Source organism: Heptranchias perlo, chromosome 19 (genome assembly GCF_035084215.1).
Source record: "Heptranchias perlo isolate sHepPer1 chromosome 19, sHepPer1.hap1, whole genome shotgun sequence".
Lineage (NCBI taxonomy): Eukaryota > Metazoa > Chordata > Chondrichthyes > Hexanchiformes > Hexanchidae > Heptranchias > Heptranchias perlo.
Genome location: NC_090343.1, coordinates 13,615,270 through 13,635,845, shown reverse-complemented (window position 1 = coordinate 13,635,845; position 20,576 = coordinate 13,615,270). Strand labels below are relative to the sequence as shown.

General features: G+C 40.8%; 1 protein-coding gene across 3 annotated transcripts in view; it reads right to left on the bottom strand.

Moving 5' to 3' along the window:
* mybl2b (v-myb avian myeloblastosis viral oncogene homolog-like 2b) overlaps positions 1-20,321 on the bottom strand; it is a 34,001-nt gene extending 13,680 nt beyond the window's left edge. For 2 of the 3 annotated variants that reach the window (XM_068000772.1, XM_068000773.1), the window contains exons 1-8: positions 20,030-20,321; positions 14,212-14,308; positions 11,109-11,180; positions 7,700-7,792; positions 6,982-7,202; positions 4,796-4,952; positions 3,415-3,483; positions 790-1,029 (exon numbers count right to left, since the gene is read on the bottom strand). In XM_068000772.1, the coding sequence (XP_067856873.1) occupies positions 790-1,029; positions 3,415-3,483; positions 4,796-4,952; positions 6,982-7,202; positions 7,700-7,792; positions 11,109-11,180; positions 14,212-14,308; positions 20,030-20,055 (975 nt within the window). In that variant the 5' untranslated portion in view covers positions 20,056-20,321. The remainder of the gene's footprint in view (positions 1-789; positions 1,030-3,414; positions 3,484-4,795; positions 4,953-6,981; positions 7,203-7,699; positions 7,793-11,108; positions 11,181-14,211; positions 14,309-20,029) is intronic. The other variant, XM_068000774.1, reaches the window with a different exon arrangement.
* Positions 20,322-20,576: the final 255 nt, after the last annotated feature.

The window sequence follows — 20,576 nt, the reverse complement described above, 5'->3', positions numbered from 1 at the left end:
GAAGATGAAGTTTGACCTCGACCCCCAAAATGTTTCGGGGACATGCTGTAGGGAGACGGAAGTCTAACAGGTCCAGCCCCACCCCCAATCATTAAGCTGAGCTGGCAAGGTGCAAGGTGGAAGTACACCTCACCCCCTAATGCCGAGACAAAAATCAATACCAGTGTGGGAGCGTGTGAAGCTCGACATATGCCTATCTCTCTCGCTAAAATAATTTCAGGGGCCTGCTAGAGGGAAGGTGGAGTTTGCCCCCTTCCCCAAAAAAATGATTTTGAGTCCTCCTTCCCACCAAGATGAAAATCGCAAGAAGGCAGTGACTCATGCTAGGGTGCAATTCTATTGGCAGACTACCCTAGTACCTCTGACAAGCTATCATTCTTCATGTCCAAGTCTCGAGTCTGAGTATCACCTTAGTATTCAACCACAGGGGTCATCACAAATGAGCCTGACCCTTTGAACACATACAGAGTTCAGTTAAGGAACATATTACTCCCATTGGATGTTGTGGCTGAGGTAGATGTGGCACAATAAGCGTCCTTAACTATATTTAAGCTGTTAACAATTCAAAGAGGTCACTACAGAACTTTAAACAATTCACAGCAGCTATCAGAATCCACTTTAAAATCTAGAAGGGTGCTTATCTTTTGGGCCAGTGCTATGGAAATGAACAGAGCATGGTAATGATTGGAAATATTTTTGTGCTGAAAAGTGCAAGTGTTAAAGGGCACAAATTATGTTTCCACATTTTGTGAAGGACAACTTCAGAGTAGCTGCTTTCACAGCACTTACACATTTGATTAGCTCCAGGGGCTCAGAGAATTCGGAGACCTGTTGTGGAGAAAATATTCCCCCAGAATCCACAATCAGGAACATGCTGCCAGAAGCCTCTTCTGTAGACTGGTTAGGTTCTTGGGATTGATCAGAATTAGACTGTTCTTGATGAGCTTCAGATGAGCCAGATAGTCCATGATCACCAAGTATAGAGTTATCCGTGAGAAGACTGCCTGACCAACTGGCAAAACTGTCCTCCTGCAATTAATAAAGAAACAAAACTTGTTTATACCTGAACTCAAAAGGAACTGCTATGGATTTGCAAGTCAAAGACTGATTTTAAGGTGAAGTGCACAATGAATTCTAAATGTAAAAGGAGTGCAGAGTCAAATAATATGCCATTTAAATTCAAGGAATCACTGAAAAATGGTCACCCAAAGCATGTTCTAATAGCAATATTTATGTTTTCCATAGAAAATTCCCTTTATTATCAGATATTCTTCCATACAATCACCTTTTGGATGCTTCCTTTCCAGGTTGAAAAGCCCAAGTTTCTCCTGTCCTTCCTCATAACTCAAATCTTTCACACGTGGGATCACCTTTGTAGCTCTTCTGTTTCCACCTGTGTTTGAATGTCTCCCAAGTACTGGAGGCAGTGCAGAGAAGTACAAGGGGGGTGATCTGAAGTGTCAAAGTTATGAGAAAAGGTGGAAAAATTTGGGCTTTTCAATCTAGAAAGCAGGACTCTGCAAGGTGATCTTAAAAGATATGTAAGATAGTTAAGGAAATGGAAAAGGCAATCCAGAGTACTACTTTAATTTCAATTGCAAGAGTGGGGACAGAGCACACAGGTTCAAACTAATAAACGGTAAATTTAGGACAGATCTTCACACAAAAAGTGAACATATGGGATGAACTTCCTGATATAGAAGTGGAGGTAAATACTTTGGAATAGTTTAAGAAATAATTGGATGCAGCCAATTGGGGCTGGGGTGGAGGGGCGTGCTGTAGGGTCTTTCTGGATGAATGCATTAAGATGGGCTGAATGGCCTTCCTTATCTGCAATTATCTTGTGATTGGTGTAATTGAGCAGTTTAAGTGAGAAAAAAAATAAAATACAAGATACAAACATCAAACAACTAAAGTTTTATTGATTTTAATTATGGCATTTTGCTTGTTAAGGAAGTTGTTTTGCACTTTTTGGTAAAAATGTTTGAGCTTTCTTAAACAAGATGCTATGGGAATTTCAAAGTAATTTTGAAGTGCTTTTTAAAATAAGTATTTCAGCAGTTTCTACAAAACCTGACAAGTTAAGGGAGAAGGCCTATCATGCATTTCGTGCTTTGCAATTGTTTCGAACAGTCCGTACATTAAATATGTTTACACATGCAACAAGAGAACAAGTTTAAAACACGCTGTATTCATAATCATTTCCGTACCAGGAGATAACATTAACACTAAAATTTAGGCGACAAATCAGAATACCTACTTTAAATGTTATTTTGTGTTTTAAGTACTGCAGCAAGTGTGCATCGAAAGACATGAGTAATGAGGACAGGTACAACACAAATTTGACACTGGGGTGGTTATTGGGACCACAGAATGATTTACCAAAAATGTACTTGAATCCCTCAGGCAAGTAACAGATTTCCTATAGTCTAAAATGTGCTCCAAAAGCCTGGGATCAGCAAGTGATCATCAACTGTGTTTGAGCACTGTATAGAAGGGACAGAGTTCCAGATGATGACACTGTTTAAGTTCTATAAAAGCAATGTGCAGTATGTCATTGCCGGTTAATCCATGATTTATACGTCACTCTCATAACTTATAATTTATACGTCACACCCTTATAAAAGACACCTACATGCACCAGATCTATGAATCACTTCCAAAAATATAATTGAGAATGCAATTACACTGCCACTTTTGGGTTGATTCAAGCGTATAATGACATGAATCTAGCAGTGTAACTCAGCTGACGGGTTTCCATCTCACACCAAAATATTCTAAATTCCAAGTAGTGAGAGATCTTCTCCAAAAGGGCACCTCACACCATTCTGAGTTCACACTGGCTGCAGTACAACTGCAGTCTGGTGTGAAGCTGAATTTCATAAAGGCCCAGGTAGCCTGCTGGATCTCCTGAGAACTTTAAGAACTTGGAATGAAATTTTTTCAACTATATGAGAATGCAGACACTCCTGCTCCATTCCCCTAACATTAAAACTTAGCTGCTGGAGAATAGTGGTCACAGCATGATTCAAAACAAACATAGACGCAGAGCTGCTGGTGCTGCACCTGGATGTCTGTTAAAAATGCAGATCATTGCACATGATATCAGGGGTCTGCTGCCTGTGCATCATAGCTTGCCGACACCGGTTTCAGGTCATTACCTGCAGTATAACTGCAGTCTTACTTTCAGTGTATGTCCAACACTATTATAAACTAAAATTAAACATATGGAACATAAGAACATCTATGTACACAGTATTTACCAAATAAAATCAAAAACTTGCAGCTGAAATGCTCCCTTAAGTATACAAAAAAACCCACAAAATTGTATTACATTTCTAAGCCTAGTAGAAGTTAAAGATTGCATTTAATTGGAGCGCTGGTGATTTTTTTCTTCAAAGACTATTTTCTAACCTGCTTTATAGTGACAGATGTCGGTTGTGGAACTGCTTCAACGGTAACAGGCTCATGTTTTAAAGAAGGCTGAAATAAGAAAAAAGATCAGATTGCAATTTATTTTTGAATGCATGCAAATTAATCAGATAAACAATTTTTAAAATCAGTTTCCTACCCAATGAGAACAAACCTCTCAACCAGAAAGTTTGTACCTAGTCTAGACACTACATTTACTGGAAAGGGTTCAAAGAAGGTCTGGAAGAATGGTTGTTACTGTCTGTTCAGTCAATCATCTAGGAAGACAGACTAAGGAAATTAAACCCATTCTTACTGGAAAAATTATTTGACAGGACCTTGAAAAAGAAAAATTATCTCAATTTTATTTTTCAACCCATGAAGGAAATTGGTGACTGTTCTTTGTGCAGGAGAAAGATAATTGAGGACAGGATGATAAACTAAGCATAACACTGAAGTACAGAACAGGGAAAGGCAATTCAACCCATCAAACCTGTTGCTTCCAACAGAACATGCATACAGAGTGCTGTAGTTTCCTCCCCCACTTATCTGGGGAAGATCATGAACAAAAAAATCAGGGATATTAATCTACAATTATTTTTTTTTAAAGATATCAGCCTTGGTTCAGTGGTAGCAATCTCACATCAGAGTCAGAAGGTCATGGGTTCAATTCCCACTCTAGAGACTTTAGCATATAAAAAGGATGACACTTCAATGCAGTACTGAGGGAGGGCTGCACTGTCAGAAGTGCTGTCTTTCGTATCAGACGTAAAACCGAGGTCTCGTCTGCCCTCTCAGGTGGATGTAAAAGATACCACACATCACTATTCGAAGAGCAGAAGAGTTCTCCCAGTGTCCTGGCCAATGTTGAGCCCTCAAACAACATCATTAGAACAGGTTATCTGATCGTTATCTCTTTGCTGTTTGTGGGACCTTGCAGAGCACAATTTTGTTGCCGCTTTTCTTACATTACAGCAGCGACTACCCTTCAAAAGTACTTCATTGGATGTAAAGCACTTTGGGATGTCCTGAGGTCATGAAAGGCGGTATAAAAATGGTCCTGAAACAATGGATTTCACCATCTTCCGAATGAGCGAGGCAAACAAAAAAAAGAGTATCTTCTGAAGAGAAGGGGGAAAATTAGCAAAATAAATGGAAAAAAAGCAACTTTGACAGTTTACCTTTAATTCTTATTTCTAATTAATCAAATATCTCTAACATTATACTTTTTTTTCCCCAAAAGAATGATTTTACTTAAAGTTTCCTCATTATGTAGAATTTCTGATAGCAGTGACTTATATTTTGGACAGATAGTATCATTAAAAAAGTTTTAAAAACTTGAATCCAGCAGGAGCCCCTCAGTGAACATTTAAAGAAAAAAAACCTGAGTTATCGTGGTCCTGAAACACTGGATTTCACCATCTTCCGAATGAGCGAATAAAAACATAGGCATGTTCTGGTTACCATCTTGCAAGTAACCTTCCATTTCCACCTTCCTTTTCATTGTAGAGTTCCAGTGGTTCTTTACAGCATTGTCCGTCCTATCATTAAAAATATATTTTTAGTGTCATTACACAACAGTAATTATCTATATTAAATAGAAAAGAACAGTTTGCTAGGAGTGCTTAAAATCTGATCAAAAGTGTGAAAATGATGTCAAACTTCAAGAGTTAAAACTCAGGTAAGTTCAAAGCATTTTCCGAAATCCCCACAATACGTTTGCTGCTCTGTTCATAAATAATATAAATGCTCCGAGACTATAATCCAGCTTTTCTCCAGTTTTGTGTCGGCAATAACCATTTGTGCGGACACCAACTGCCAACACACAAGGATATTTATGCTTTAGTATAATGATTGCTCCGAATTTGCCCAGAAGCAATTTGTTGTTGATTAAAAAAAGTATGTTCCAGCCAGTAAAGAAAAAAAACAAGTCACATGCCCTTTGGACAAGAACGTTTTTCATTGAACTACAATTTACAGATGAATGTGCAAAATAGGAAAGAGCATAATCCAGATTTTACATGATTAAGGAAGAGTTAACTATCTAGAGATGAAAAAATTAGTGTATTACAAAGACCTCTGGAAAATAAACTGGGTAAGAGTCAAATTGTTCTGAATCAATGTATTTAAAACTTGCAGTGACCTCAAACAAATTGTAACATTTAGAAAGCTAAGCACTGCATTACATGCAGATCCTAAGTTCTAGGCAACCACTGAAAATGTAATGGCTCCAAATTTCCTGGGCCTACAAGTGCAGAATGAGGATGCAAGTCAGGGAGTGCAGGGTCGGAATTTAGGGCAGGACCTAGTTTCCTTGTCTCCACCTCTTTTCAACCTTGTAAAATTTCAGCCGGAGGTGCCTGGCGCTCCATAAGCCTGCCCCCTTCTGTCCAGACATCATTGAAAGAGGTGGGACGACACACCCGTGAGAAATCCTGCCAATTCTGCCTTTACTGTGGCTAAATGAAAATATCCCTTTCATGAAGCGGGCGTACTTAATGCATGAATGTGAAAATGGGGGCCTAGTGCCGATTTTTGTGGCAATCACAAGGTGATAAATTGCCATTAGGAAAGTGGCAACAGTGCAATAAATGGGCCCTTTTTAAAAAAACCTTCCGTCACAATGGCCGGCCCCCAATGGAGCGGCATGGTGCTGCTCCAATTTTCCTGGGACCCCACATGGTGAACAGCCAGGAAGTGCCATAAATGGTGTAGGCACCCACCCCTTTATGCTAATGACCCCATCCTCAAGCGCTGGGACGGGGTTAACACCACCAGACTGGCGGTCAGAGGGCTTGTTCCACCGTCCTTCCAGTGGCAGAGAAAGGTTCAAGGAATTTCAGTTCCAACGTCTCAGAATAAAAAAAAGATCAATATTTTTTTTATTATACATTTATTAACCAGCATCAATGTTAACTTTTTGCAGCACATGCCGTTCGGGAAATATCCATCAAGTTTCACATGTTGAAATGCACATTTGTGCCTGTTCAAACTAAATGAACATTACTGTCTATTCTTACATTTTTCTCAATTAATCTCAATAGTTCAATCTTTGCCTCTTACAGCACCAGTTTAAGGGTGCAATATATGAACCTCTCGATGATACATTAAGAGTTTGCTATGGAATTTAATTTGGACAAACAGTAGTGTTGCTGTATTGCTCTTTTCCCTTTCCTTTCCCAATTCATGCTTTTGGGCAATTCTTATCCCATTCTCCATTTCTGCTCTCTTTCCTTACTCAATCCCAATGCGCCAACTTCTCGCCTCTTTCATCTACTGAAAATAATGGTTTCAAACCCTTAGGGAGGCTAATATAGTCAACCTTTCAACAGTATTCATCAAATTTATTCCTCTGTGCAACAGTTACAGTACGTGCAAGTAGTGTTATTACACAAACAAATATCAGGCAACTGGAAGTGTCGACAAACAGCTTGCACGTAACCCAGGTTTTCATCACTTGGATCTTTCAGCTCCTGCTAATTTCAAATCCAGTACAACACAAACAACAAAAAGTGCTTATTCCCCACCCACTGTTGGCAATACTAAAATCTCTCAAAATGGAGCACTTGCCTCCCTGGTAGTAGTTTTGCAATCTCTGCCCAGCGGTTTCCAAGGACCTTGTGTGCTTCGTAAATAATCTTGTCCTCCTCTTCTGTCCAAGATGACTTCTTAACCTCAGGATTGAGATGATTGTGCCAGCGTTCACGGCACTGTTTGCCAAGTCTACCTTTTAGATGCCTAGCAATCAATGACCAACGTTTTGGCCCGTATTTCTGAACTAATTCAATTACCTAAATGAAATAATAAGTCAAAGGTCAGTTCATTCACCCTGCCTTCTGTTCAATGTGCTACATAACTCAATAGGTTGGCACATTTCTTTCAGATTTCACTGTACAACATACCATACAATACAATTACCAAGTGAGCAACCCAATCCCAGCCCTCTGCCACTATTACTGTAGTTCGGCAGATACTGAAGGAAAGCCAGTTGACTTGCTCTCCAACCTTTACTCTCCTCATCCCAATGGGTAAATACCTGTCCTTTACTTAACAACTTCCACCATCTGCTGAAGGTAAAATAGAGATTGGCACTATGTAGGGAATCATAGGTTTAAACCTAATGGTACTATTGTGCTGCCTTACTTAGAACCATTTTAAGCAAGTTACTATTTGACATTTTAACTAGACTAGGTACAGAAAAAAAATTAATAAATTTTATATTTATGAGATGTACGAAAATCTATTATAACCGATTATAAGCTTTATAATTTAATTTGTACACGATTACCTTCTGGTCTTCTTCCTTTGTCCATGGACCTTTCACAAGCTCTGGATTCAGAACCTTCAACCACCGATGCTGGCACTGACTATCAGTTCGGTTCTGTAACAATTAAAAATTTATCAAAGTACAATCAACACAAACAAAAAAGGCAGAAATGACAGAAGAGACAGGAAATTCAGCTTTGTTGGTTTTATCTTACAATCTCCTCTCACTCCTCCATGGTCACCTCTGGTGTATCCCAAGATTCCATTATTGGTCTTTTCCTACTCCCACCTACATGTTGCCTCTAAGCAGCATTATCGATAAGCATGGGGTCAGCTTTCACATGTACACTGACAACACCCTGCTCTGCCTCTCTGCCACCATCTTTGACACCACGACACCACTGTGCAGTCAAATTACTTCTCCAACAAAAAGCTATAGATGAGCCACTACTTTCTCCAACTCAATATGAAGACCAAAGCCATTCTGTTCGGCTCCTGGTAAAAACTCCGTATCCTTGACCCCATCTTTCTTTCTGCCTGGTTGCTTGCTCAGGCTGAACTTGACCGTGCACAATCTCGTCCTGTTCAACCTTGAGCTGAACTTCAAGCCCCATATCCTGTCCGTGCCAAAATTGCTTACTTCCATCGTAAAATCACTTGCCTCTGCCCTTATCTCCCCCTACTGATGCTGAAACCCTTGGTTATTCTTTTGTTACTTCTAGGCTTGACTTTTGCAATGCTTTCCTCACCCATCAACCCACCTTTGTAGAGGTCTACTGGCTCCTAATCTACCAATGCATTAAATTCAAATCTTCATCCTTGTTTACAAATCCTCTACTGCCTCGTCCCACCATACCCCTGCTATCTCCTCCAGCCCTACATCCCAGCCCATTTCCTTTGGGTTCCAATGATGAACTCCTGTGTATCACTCTCCTTCTACTAAACAGTTTTCAACTATCTCAGCCCTTCTCTGAAACTCTCCCTCTAATTCCCTCCACCGCACTACTTCTCTCCTTACCCGCAAAAGCTTCCTCAAAACAGATCTCTTCAACTAAGCCTACAGCTACTTCCATTCTTACTGCTCAGCGTCAGGTTCATCTTGGAATGTTCAAAATTAATTGTTGAAAAGAAACTGAAAACAATGTATTTCCTGAAAATAAGATGCACTTTATATATTTTATATTAAAGTAAAAGCAAAAAAAAGTAGTCTACCACCAATTCAAAAGCATTTTTGCACTTAAAATTGAATTGCACAACAATCTGAATTAAGCAATGTAAATAAGACAAAGTGAGAATTTAGTGCTAAATAACAAAAATTAAATAATTCAAATTAAGAGTAGACTAAATATTTTAGCATAATTTGCTCACTTTGGACAAAAAGTACACTAAAATGGCAAAAATTAGGTATAGTCTGAATTTATTCAAAGCAATTATCCCCTACAATTGATGAAGCAAACAAATCAATCAGGGAGATTATAAAAGTCCAAATACTGAAATACAAAGCAAGTCTGTCAGCATCTTTAAACGAGAAAAGACAGGTTAAAGTTTTGGGCATAGACCCTTAATCAGGACTCGAAACTGGAAGATAAGCAAACCCCTTTATAGAACTAAATGAAACACAAAGAGAGGGAAGAACAGGTAAAAATTGAGTCAGATATACTAACTGCTAGGACAAAGGGCCTCATCCTCTTCTCTCAGAACATCACATCACTTTTACCCTCACCTTCCATCCCACTAGCCCGTACATCTGCCAGAGGATCCCACCACATTTTTCCCTCCCCTCCAACCCATATCTTTGGGAAGCACTGTTTCCTTTGCAGTACCCTCGTTCACTCTTCTATTGACTCCACTTCTGGTTGCCCTTCCCTCAGGACTTTCCCATGCAACTGTAGCAAAAATACAACCTGGGTTCCAAACACACCTATACTGCAATTTACATGTACTTCCTCCAATCTCGTACATTGTATTCATTGTCTGCTCCTCTACTTTGAGAGGCCAGAAGCAGATTGGGTGACCACCATGCCAACATCTCTGTTCTGTCCACAAGCATGATCCTGACTTCCCTGTGGCTCTACATTTCAACTTCCCCTCCCATTCCTACTGCAATCTTTCTGCCTTTATCTCTTATGCAGTTCCAACAAAGCTCAGCAATTTCAGGAATACAATTTCAGGTACGGTATCTCATCTTAGAACTCTAAAAACTCTGCTGCATTTGGTCTGAACATTGACTTTAGCAACTTCATACTTCTTTTCTCCTGTCCGTTCCTTGCATCCACCTTCCACCCATTTCAATCCTATAGAGGGTTCACTCATCTTCCAGTTGACAGTCAACACCCAAAATGTTAGCCTATCTTTTTTTCAAATATTGGTGGACCTGCAGTGCATTTCTAGTACTTTGTGGCAGAAAATCTTACTGATAAAATGAACAGGTTAGTGGGGGAGGAAGTGGTTGGGCTTAAGAGAGAGCTCAAAACAAGCTCTTCAAAATCATTCAGAAATAACAAGTGTTAAAACTGCATTAAGGCTATCTGTGGTAGCTTGAGAGAGGGTAAAAGAGGAAGCTATTGAATATATGAATAATTGGTACGGAAGATTGCCACAAAAGAGCACTTTTTCAAATCACATGCAAAAAAGCATCTGGCAGAAACAGACCATTTTTCAAAAAAAAAGTTAGTAATGAGAACGCAATCTTAACATCCAGCACTCAGGGTATGCCATTCCAACACAATATCTTAACCCTAAGCTCAGAAGAGCATGCTTACATCACCAAAGTAGCATTACTAGTTTCCATGCCAGCCATTCTTAGGGCCAAAGAACAAGATTGCAAAAGCTCTGCAGAACTGTGGATATCTTTCAGGCTGTGAATCCAGGCCAATGGAAATTAGATTATGACTGATCAAGCTCATTCCGCACTAGCAAAGAAAGAAGATTTGCATCCCATCAGTTTGGCAAGGATTGAAGACTAGATTCCAGAGCCAAATGGCAATCTTCTAATGAACTGCACCATTTGACCTATAGGCAGCAGTTCTACAACAATCAATAGGGACCTTGTACTTTCTTGCTAGGCAGTGCAGAGCAAAGAATTGTCTTATTGTGCATCTGTCTGTAACAAAAAAGTTTAGTCCCTGCTTATTGGAGAGAAGGCCAGATATTTTCTGGAGATGAGCAGAGGCTAGGTTCTTTCTTTTTGAGCCTTCACTCGTTTCCCAATCTTACCTCTGCTTGCTCATATTACTTATACTCAAATATGGTTCCAGATAAAAGTAAGAGTGCGTGTGCGTGTGAGAAAGTGAGTGAGTGTGATATTAATAAATACATCAGGAGATCTACGCATCCACTAATGGGAAGGTAGTTTGTAAGATCAGCTTTTCTCATAAAGAACCGGGACGAGAGTGACTACCTTCAAAACTCACAACTACAAAGATACTTACTGAGAAATTACTTGCTATAAGTTTCCAGTCATTTTTGCCATATTGCTTTATCAGCTTCTTCAACCTTTCATCCTATACAATAGTAAAAAGTTTAAATTAAACCCCTTTAACACGGTAATGTCATTAATATTCTGTTGTAGACACAGTACGGTGCCTCTTGCAACCTCTATAAGATATGATTCAATCACCGATGATTGACCATTGAAATAGAACACACCAAAATAAAGGGCAGTAAAATCTCAAGAGGTTCAACAGAAATTTGGAAAAAATCTCCCATATTGCAAATTAAAAATAACATAATGGAAATCTAATTAGTTTAAAGAATTATTAAAGGATTTTATTTATTAAAAAAAATAGCTCAAGACCCTATAATAGAGAGCTCTGCAGCAAACGAATAATAAGAGGTTTAAACCCATGAGACTTTGGGATCCGAGTAGCGTGTAACTGTCATGCTTTCTGAATTAGATTCACCTGTTTAAGGGGGGAAAAAGTTGCATCAAACTAGAACTTTTTTTTCCTGACTGGTCGGATAAATGACTTTAAAATAGCAATGTCCTCCTAAAAGAATTTTGGCAAACCTATCTACCACTGGGAAACAAGGAATCATTTTTTTTACTACTATATTACATGCTTTTGTTAGTATATTACATGATTCAGGTCAGTGGTGCCATAAACAAAGTTTCCCTAAACATAACAGTGACCCTTTAAAATTGTCATCATTAACCTGGCCATGTTAGACAACCAATTAAGCATGTCACTGACCAGCATATCCATCGTCTGTCTACTAGGAACAGATCACTGACTTATATTTGCATGGCTAGTGTTCTGGAGCAGATGAAGCACAGCATAAACTGCAGTAGATGGCATCACAAACTATGCACCAAAATGTTGTTTTTTTTCAACCCATTGCTGCCCTGCCACACTCTTCAATTAAAATTTAGATTCATCCAGCAAGCAACCACAGTGGTTATTTAGATTGAGTGAATTTGATTAACATGTCAATCTTTAGGCATACCTAAAGACTTCAACCATCTCTTGAGATTATGAAGGGACACAACAACATGTTGATTGGTTGCACATAGCAGTGACCAAATAAGTGCAATACCCTCATGTGAAAAATAGTTCAAGTTCAGCATACACCCAGGTCACCCCAGCCACTTTTACTGGTGACATGATACACGGATTGCACGACAAATGTCTGTGCACATACGGATTGATGTCCATATTTTAAAATGGCAGCTCCTCAGAATTCTTGATTTCCCTTTGCATCAGAGTCCTCAGTGCAAAGCCACCATAAGGAGGGTCCTGCTACTGCTTCACCCACCCTAAGAAGGCGCAATCCGCACATTGTTCTTACTGAAAGAACACATTTCCACTTTCAGAATGAAACACTAGTTATTAATGAGAAAGTGCAGGAATATTTCAGTGAAAAACTAACATGACATGAATCAGCAAGTCCTGATTGACTAATTTATTAGAGTTCTTTGAGGAAATAACAAGCAACGTGGATAAAGGGGATCCTGTGGATGTGGTGTACTTGAATTTCCAGAAGCCTTTTGACAAGGTGTCACATCAAAGGCTACTACACAAAATAAGAGCTCATGGTGTAGGGGTTAACATATTAGCATGGGTAAAGGATTGGTTAGCTAACAGGAAACAGAGAGTAGGCATAAATGGGTCATTTTCAGGTTGGCAAGATGTAACGGGTGGAGTACCACAGGGATCAGTGCTTGGGTCTCAACTATTTACAATCTATATCAATGACTTGGACGATGGGACTGAATGTAGTGTTGCTAAATTTGCCGCTGACACAAAGGTAGGTAGGAAAGTAAGTTGTGAAGAGGACATAAGGAGTCTGCAAAGGGATATAGATAGGTTAAGTGAGTGGGCAAAAATTTGGCAGATTGAGTATAATGTGGGAAAATGAGAACTTGTCCACTTTGGCAGAAGGAATAGCAAAGCAGTATATTATTTAAATGGAGAGAGATTGCAGAACTCTGAGGTACACAGGGATCTGGGTGTCCTAGTACACGAATCACAAAAGGTTAGTATGCAGGTGCAGCAAGTGATTAGGAAGGCAAATGGAATGTTGTCATTTATTGCAAGGGGAATGGAATATAAAAGTAGAGATGTTTTGCTACAGTTGTACAGGGCATTGGTGAGACCACATCTAGAATACTGTGTGCAATTTTGGTCTCCTTACTTAAGAAAGGACATAATTGCTTTAGAGGTGGTTCAGAGAAGGTTCACTCGACTTATTCCTGGGATGAGGGGGTTATCTTATGAGGAAAGGTTGGACCTGTATACATTGGAGTTTAGAAGAGAGAGGTGATCATATTGAAACATATAAGATCCTGAGGGAACTTGAAGGAGTAGATGCTGAGAGGATGTTTCCCCATGTGGGAGAGACTAGAACTAGGGGCCACAGTTTAAAAATAAGGGGTCTCCCATTTAAGACAGAGATGAGGAGAATTTTTCTCTCTCAGAGGGTCGTGAGTCTGTGGAGCTCCGTTCCCCAGACAGCGGTGGAGGCAAGGTCATTGAATATTTTTAAGGCTGAGTTAGACAGGTTCCTGATTAACAAGGGAGTCAAAGGTTATAGTAGGTAGATGTGAAAGTAGGGTTGAAGTCATAATCAGATCAACCATGATCTTATCAAATGGCAGAGCAGGCTCGAGGGGCCGAATTGCCTACTCCTGCTCTTAATTTGTATATTCATATGAAAGGAAAGATAAACGATTTAACTTCCTAAAATGTTAGAACAGTATCTCTTCCTGCCCAGGGTGGATATGAAAAAGTTTTATTCAATAGCAAAATAGGAGAAAATGTTTTTGAAGAGTATTGATCCGATACTAAATGAAAGTTGAACTTCCTTCGTAGACAGGCAGGAGTCAATGAAACATGCTCTGGAGTTCTGTACATCCATTGCATTTCACTTTAAATGCCAACTCCAAAGGTGGCACATCATGCTTCAGTCTATCATGGCAATGCCATCACCATTGTGCGTGATAGCAGACATTAAAATCTTATCCATTTCACAATCTTAAGTGTATTTCTTTTGTAAAAGCATTAAAAATAAGCAAATTGGTTTCAGAGCAGATACCTCTTCCGAAGTCCATTTGACTTTATACAGTTTATTTGCATCTTTGTGGTCAGGAATATCACAATCCAAATCCTGCGAGAGGTCATCCAATTCCTCACTATATATACACACATAGAAAGAGAAAGCAAAGTCAATCACAGAGTAGATAAAATAGGTCACCGTTCATGAAAGCACATAAAGCACTTGACTTTCAGCTGAAACAGCAATCAGTCGGGTCAATATAATCAGCGCAATAAGTAGGATTAAGCAAGTTTTGAGTCTCTTCTGGCCAGTGTCCTATGCCCTCTGGGCATCCTATGATCAACTTGCTATTTTCAGTGTGCAATCATCCAAAAATAAAGTCAGCTCTTTTGTTATCAACATAGTTCACTGTAGTCAACCCCCTCCCCATACTAGCAATCATGTGATGAGATTTAAAAAATGAATTCCAAGTTTATCATTCAAGTTTTGTCTAAGTTCACAAGGTACTAAGTGTAGTTTAACAACCGTATACTGCATAAATACAGTCGTACATGGATTCTCAGTTTACATGTCAAAGTACCAACAGTGGCTGGATGAAAATAGTTTACAATACTAATTCAAAAATTTAAATGCATTTCCATTCCAACGATATCCATTCCTGACTTCACACACACACACAATCGATTCTCAGAACCAGTACCCACACAAGTCGGAGGACCTCCTCGTGGGTCTGCTCCTGGGCCTGGCCAAGGTGGCCATCCACAGGTCCAGGTTCGAGGCGGCCAGTGGGGGTGGTTTGTCGCTCTGGCGGCCTGCCTCTCTTCCACGGCTTTTTCCGTGCCTGGGTGGCCCTGGAGAAGGAGCAGGCGATATCCGCCAGTACGCTTGAGGCCTTCCACAACCAGTGGGCACCGCAGGGACTGTAACTAAGTACCTATGGTACTGACTGCACTAATGAAAATTTGAATGTATTGCAGCAAGCAATTAGGAAGGCAAATGATATGTTAGCCTTTATTGCACGGGGGTGGAGTACAAGAGTAAGGAGGTCTTGCTGCAATTATGTAGGGCTCTGGTGAGACCACATCTGGAGTACTGTGTACAGTTTTGGTCTAGCTAAGGAAGGATATACTTGCCTTAGAGGCGGTGCAACGAAGGTTCACTAGATTGATTCCTGGGATGAAAGGGCTGTCCTATGACGAGAGATTGAGTAGAATGGGCCTATATTCTCTGGAGTTTAGAAGAATGAAAGGTGATTTTATTGAAACGTATAAAATTCTGAGAGGGCTTGACATGGTAGATGCTGAGAGGCTGTTTCCCCTGGCTGGAGAATCTAGAACTAGGGGTCATAGTTTCAAGATAAGGGCTGAGATGAGGAAAAATTTCTTCACTCAGAGGGTTGTGAATCTTTGGAATTCTCCACCCCAGAGGGCTGTGGATGCTCAGTCGTTGAGTATATTCAAGATTGAGATCAATAGATTTTTGGACACTAATGGAATCAAGGGATATGGCGGTAGGGCAGGAAAGTGGAGTGGAGGTAGAAGATCAGCCAAGGTCTTATTGAATTGCGGAGTAAGCATGAGGGGCCGTTTGGCACACTTCTGCTCCTATTTCGTATGTTCTTATTTAAATGCAATTGTAATTTTACAAATTAGTTATAAATTCTCATCTAAAAATTATAAATGATCTGTGGCATTACTTACAATTTTTTTCTAAGTGATCGGACTCTATTCCTCTAGTGCCTTATTTTGTCTCCCACTCAATTCTTTCTGCCTCTGCCTCGGTCTTTCTGTTTTTACTGCACTCCTTCTGGCAACTTTTTTCTCTGTGTTCTTCTCACACTTTCTATTGTTGTCATTTCTTACCGTCTCTCTTTGTGCAAATCACTTCTTGTCCCTGCCGCCTCATTTCTGTACCTCTCTTACTTTCTCTCCTGTTACACGGTGCCTTTTTCCCTGTATGTACATCTCTCTTTCTGTATATCTTGCAATTTCTCCTTTTCATCTGTCATGCAGACTGGGAGGCAGACACAGGGCTCCAAACTTCTGATAGCGCTGAGATTATTTCTGTGGCTGTTGTCTTGTCACCTTTGTGCAGGGGGTGCCCCAAAACCTAGGTTGGGGAGCAGCGAGAGTCAGCGGTATGTTGAGGGAGTGGGGGGGGGGGCTGGAGTTTGGTACGAGAAGGAAGAGGGGAGCGAGGGGCTGGGACTTGGGCTTAAAGGGAACAAGAAGGCAGGGGTTTAGCTCCTCAGTGATAATTGGGCTAGAAATGTAAACAATGGGCCCTGGTCACTAGCCAGAATGCATCAATTGTCACATTCTTAGCACAGATGAATCAGATCTGTGGGAAATAGTGGGCAACAATGGACAAAATCTTTTTATTTATATAAATAGAATACAGATAGATTATATTTGAAATTATATAAATACCCAGGTCAACAATTGCAAATTATAAAATCGCAATAAATTATGATTTACAGCTTACAAATACCCAATAAATGAAAAAGTTCAATAGTCTAAATACAAACATCTGGGAGAAAACATGGAGAGCACTGCAGTCCTAGGACCAGGGAATTGAGCCAAGGGCAACCATAGGCACATTCAGAGCAGCAGAGACAAAGACGAGGAGGGAGTGAGATGAGGGGAGGCCAATATCTTGTGCGTGCCCAGGAGACCTTGGAGCAGAATCACATGGTGTCCACCGGCTCACTTCAAACCTTCTGTAGCCATAGGACAGATGGTACTTTGTTGACAGTCAGGACAAAATTATATTCTAACTCATGCATGTATTTTTAGTTTGTTTGAACCAGTTGCATTAGTGGTGCCTCCTCCATTCCCACTTGTAGAAAGGGCCACTTATCAGGAACTGGTTGCTGTTTTGTGACATTGGGGTAACCAAATAGTTAAAGGCCAATACACAACAAACGGTAAAGATCAGGGTGTAGAACACTTTGAAGTTATTTTGCTTCCAGTTTCCAATGTAAACAATCATTTTTTTGGTGTATCTGTATTTTGCACACACGGACAGAGCAGAACAGAACTGGAAGAGCAGACACAAGGAAGACAAGTACTGGTGTCTGCACTGCAAAGAAAGCTCATCTGCCAGAGTTGGATCAGGACCTACATCCACAATATTGCCAGCAATGAGTTCCACAACTAATTATCTCCTTAGTCCAAAGCTGTTGTAGAACAGGTAACATCATTCAGGATTAAACTAGCACCATCTTTACCGATTTTACATTATTGATTGGATCCCTGGAGAACCACACTCAACCAATGTCCATGCACCGTTTTCCTGATTTATATTATGATCTGCTCAATTCCAGCACCGCTCTTCCTCTAGCTTCATTTAAGGCCAATTTGCACGGTGGAGACTTGTTTTTAAGCATGAATGAGCAAGTCGTGTCTCCTTCTAATAGAAAAAAAAACATTTAAAAATAAAAATTCTCAAGAGATCAAGCAGCCTCTAAAGTCATATTTAAAAAGTTTAGAAAAGGGAGCGAAGATGCTGGGCACATTTAGGCTCAGGAACTGATGTAGAAATGGCTGCCGTGCAGCAAGCACGCAGATACATGGCCAAGAACAGGTGCTGTCCAATCTGGCAGCAGATTGTAGGCCCCACAAAAATGTCTGTGATGTTATCTGAACCCTGGAGGTCAACTCTTATATATTTGGGAGTTGACAGCATGAAAACTGTGCGCCTGCTCTTGTCAGCACCAACTCAAGACAAAATTGATTTTTGTGAATGTGTTTAGTAAACTTTTGTTTGGGAAAGAATTGCAAGAGTATTTTCTTCATGACATCAGTCACAAGCAAATCAACGTACAACTATCTTGCCCTTCCAATCGAAAAAATATTTGTTAAACACTTAAGTCATAAAGTTACCTTTTCTGTAGGCAATTAAATCAAACACAACACACAAAACACTGCAAACTAATAAAGCTCTCTACCACTCTTAAAAGTAATGTTAAATTATCTGGAGACAAAAAGGGAAAGTTATAAATGTGGAAACCTTGCTGATTAAGGTTCTCACCCAAAAAGATACCTGGAAATGCTCTATGTCTTTTCTTTAATCAACAATAAGGAGGCAATGGGTTGTCCCAGTGTCATCAAGCAAAAAAACCTAACAAAGGTGCCCCCTTTTTATAGGGGCACAACTAATAGAAACCCAAATCTTAAAAAAAGAAACATATCAAATTAAATATTATTTATAACATCAACTATACACTCCAGTTCCTGCAGTGCCCACCAGTGCAGAAGGCACCGCGTGCTCCTCCTCCAGGGCTACCCGGGCGTGAACAAAGCCGCAGAAGAGAGACAGGCAACCAGAGCGATCACCCTCATGGGCTGCGTCCAACCTGGACCTGTGGATGGCCACCTTGGCCAGGCCCAGGAGCTCACCCATGAGGAGGTCCTCCAACCTGCCCACCCCCCTCTGCACCGGGCGGCCAAAGATCAGGAGCATGGGACTGAAGCGAAGCCAGAAGTTAAGGAACAGCCCCTTCAAATAATGTAACAGGAGCTGCAACTTCTCAACTCATTAAAAGTACAGAACATGGACTCATCCAGGCTGCAAAAGTGGAAATTCCCTATGCATTGCCACCATTTTCCCCTTTAAAAAACTAATTTCAAAAATATACAAATCATAGAATCAACAGTACAGAAGGAGGCCTTTCAGCCCAGGTGCAACAAATACAACAACTTGCATTTATATAGCCCCTTTAACATAGTAAAATGTCCCAATGTTCACAGGAGCATTATCAAACAAAATTTGAACACCAAGCCACATAAGGAGATATTAGGGCAGATGACCAAAGGCTTGGTCAAAGAGGTAAGTTTTAAGGAGCATCTTAGACAAGAGAGGTATAGGAGAGAGGGATAGAGGCAGAGAGGTTTAGGGAGGGTGTTCCAGAGCATAGCGCCTAGGCAGCTGAAGGCATGGCTGCCAATGGTGGAGCGATTCAAATTGGGGATGCGCACAAGGCCAGAATTGGAGGAGCACAGAGATCTGGGAGGGCTGGAGGTTACAGAGATAAGGAGGGGCAAGGCCCTGGAGGGATTTGATGATAAGGATGAGAACTTTAAAGTCAAGGTGTTGCTGGATCTGGAACCAATGTAGATCAGCGAGCACAGAGGTGATGGGTGAACGGGACTTGGCGCAGTTAGGATTCAGGCCGAAGAGTTTTGGATGAGCTCAGGTTTATGGATGGTGGAAGATGGGAGATCAGCAGGAAAACAAGGCAGGGAGAAGCAGACATCTGTAAGGGAACCCACTAAATTATCCATCCATTAATTTACATGGACAGAAAATCATACAGGTACCCTTACAGGCATGCACTCTTCCCCATCTAATTTTTCTGTATTCATAGTACCCAGGCTAGCAAATATGCCCAGGACCAGGAAGATTACAACAACTCCCCTGCCCTTTCCCATATCTTTATATTCTTCCTTCTCATATACTTATCCAGTTCCCTTTTAAATGATGTTACAGTCTGTTTACCAACCGCTAGTTGTAAAGCATTCTATGTTTTAATGATCCTCTGTGGGAGGAAAAAAATCCAACTTGCCCCTTCCTCCTTCTGGTAATAATCCTGAGTCTATGCACCAATGTTATCGATTCACCATCTGGTGGAAACAATCTTTACCCTCTCAGAACCCTTTTTATAATTTAGAAAACCTGCTAGATCCCCTTTAACCTTTTCTGTTCCGGTGGAAAAAGCCCCACCACCTCCCCATTATCCGGAGATGGGGCGATTACTGAAGGGGAGAAGAGATTAAATACAGAGAGAGAGATGGAGAATTAAAGCCGGTGTGTTTTGCACACACACACACACGACTGACAAGGAAAGGTCACTTACCAGTGGGTCTGGTGAGCCATGGTCATTTCCACCGGTGGGGGTAGCGAGGGTGAGGGGGGGCCCCCCCGAGGAGAGCTCGGTCAGGGTTCCTGCGGCCTTGGCCCCGGTTACGACTCTGCACCGGGGCAATTGAAAAAAAAATAAAGCAGCCGGGACTGCTGCTAAATGTCTGAGGCAAATCGGCTTGCCTTTTGTGTCTCGGAGCTGGCCTAACGCAGGTCTCCGGCTCTCTCCCGCTCTGGGTCCGTGAAACCAGTTTCTAAAACCCGCCAAATCCGCCGCTCATCGCTCGCTGGTGGGGCCGCTGACTGCGCGTGCGCACTGGCGGCTCCTCCGGGCTGACGTTCCATTCGGCTCTTTCTTCAAGGAAACAGTTATGGTTCTGGGATTTTATTTATATTTACGATCTGCATTTACCGCATTCCAAAAAGCCTTTGCCATTTCTTTTGCAAATTCAACTTGTTGCTGTTCTCCGTCTTTCTTTCTTTTTTGCATGACTTTTAGTGAGAATGGCATTTTTTTTGTTAGGTAAATCTCCACACACCAG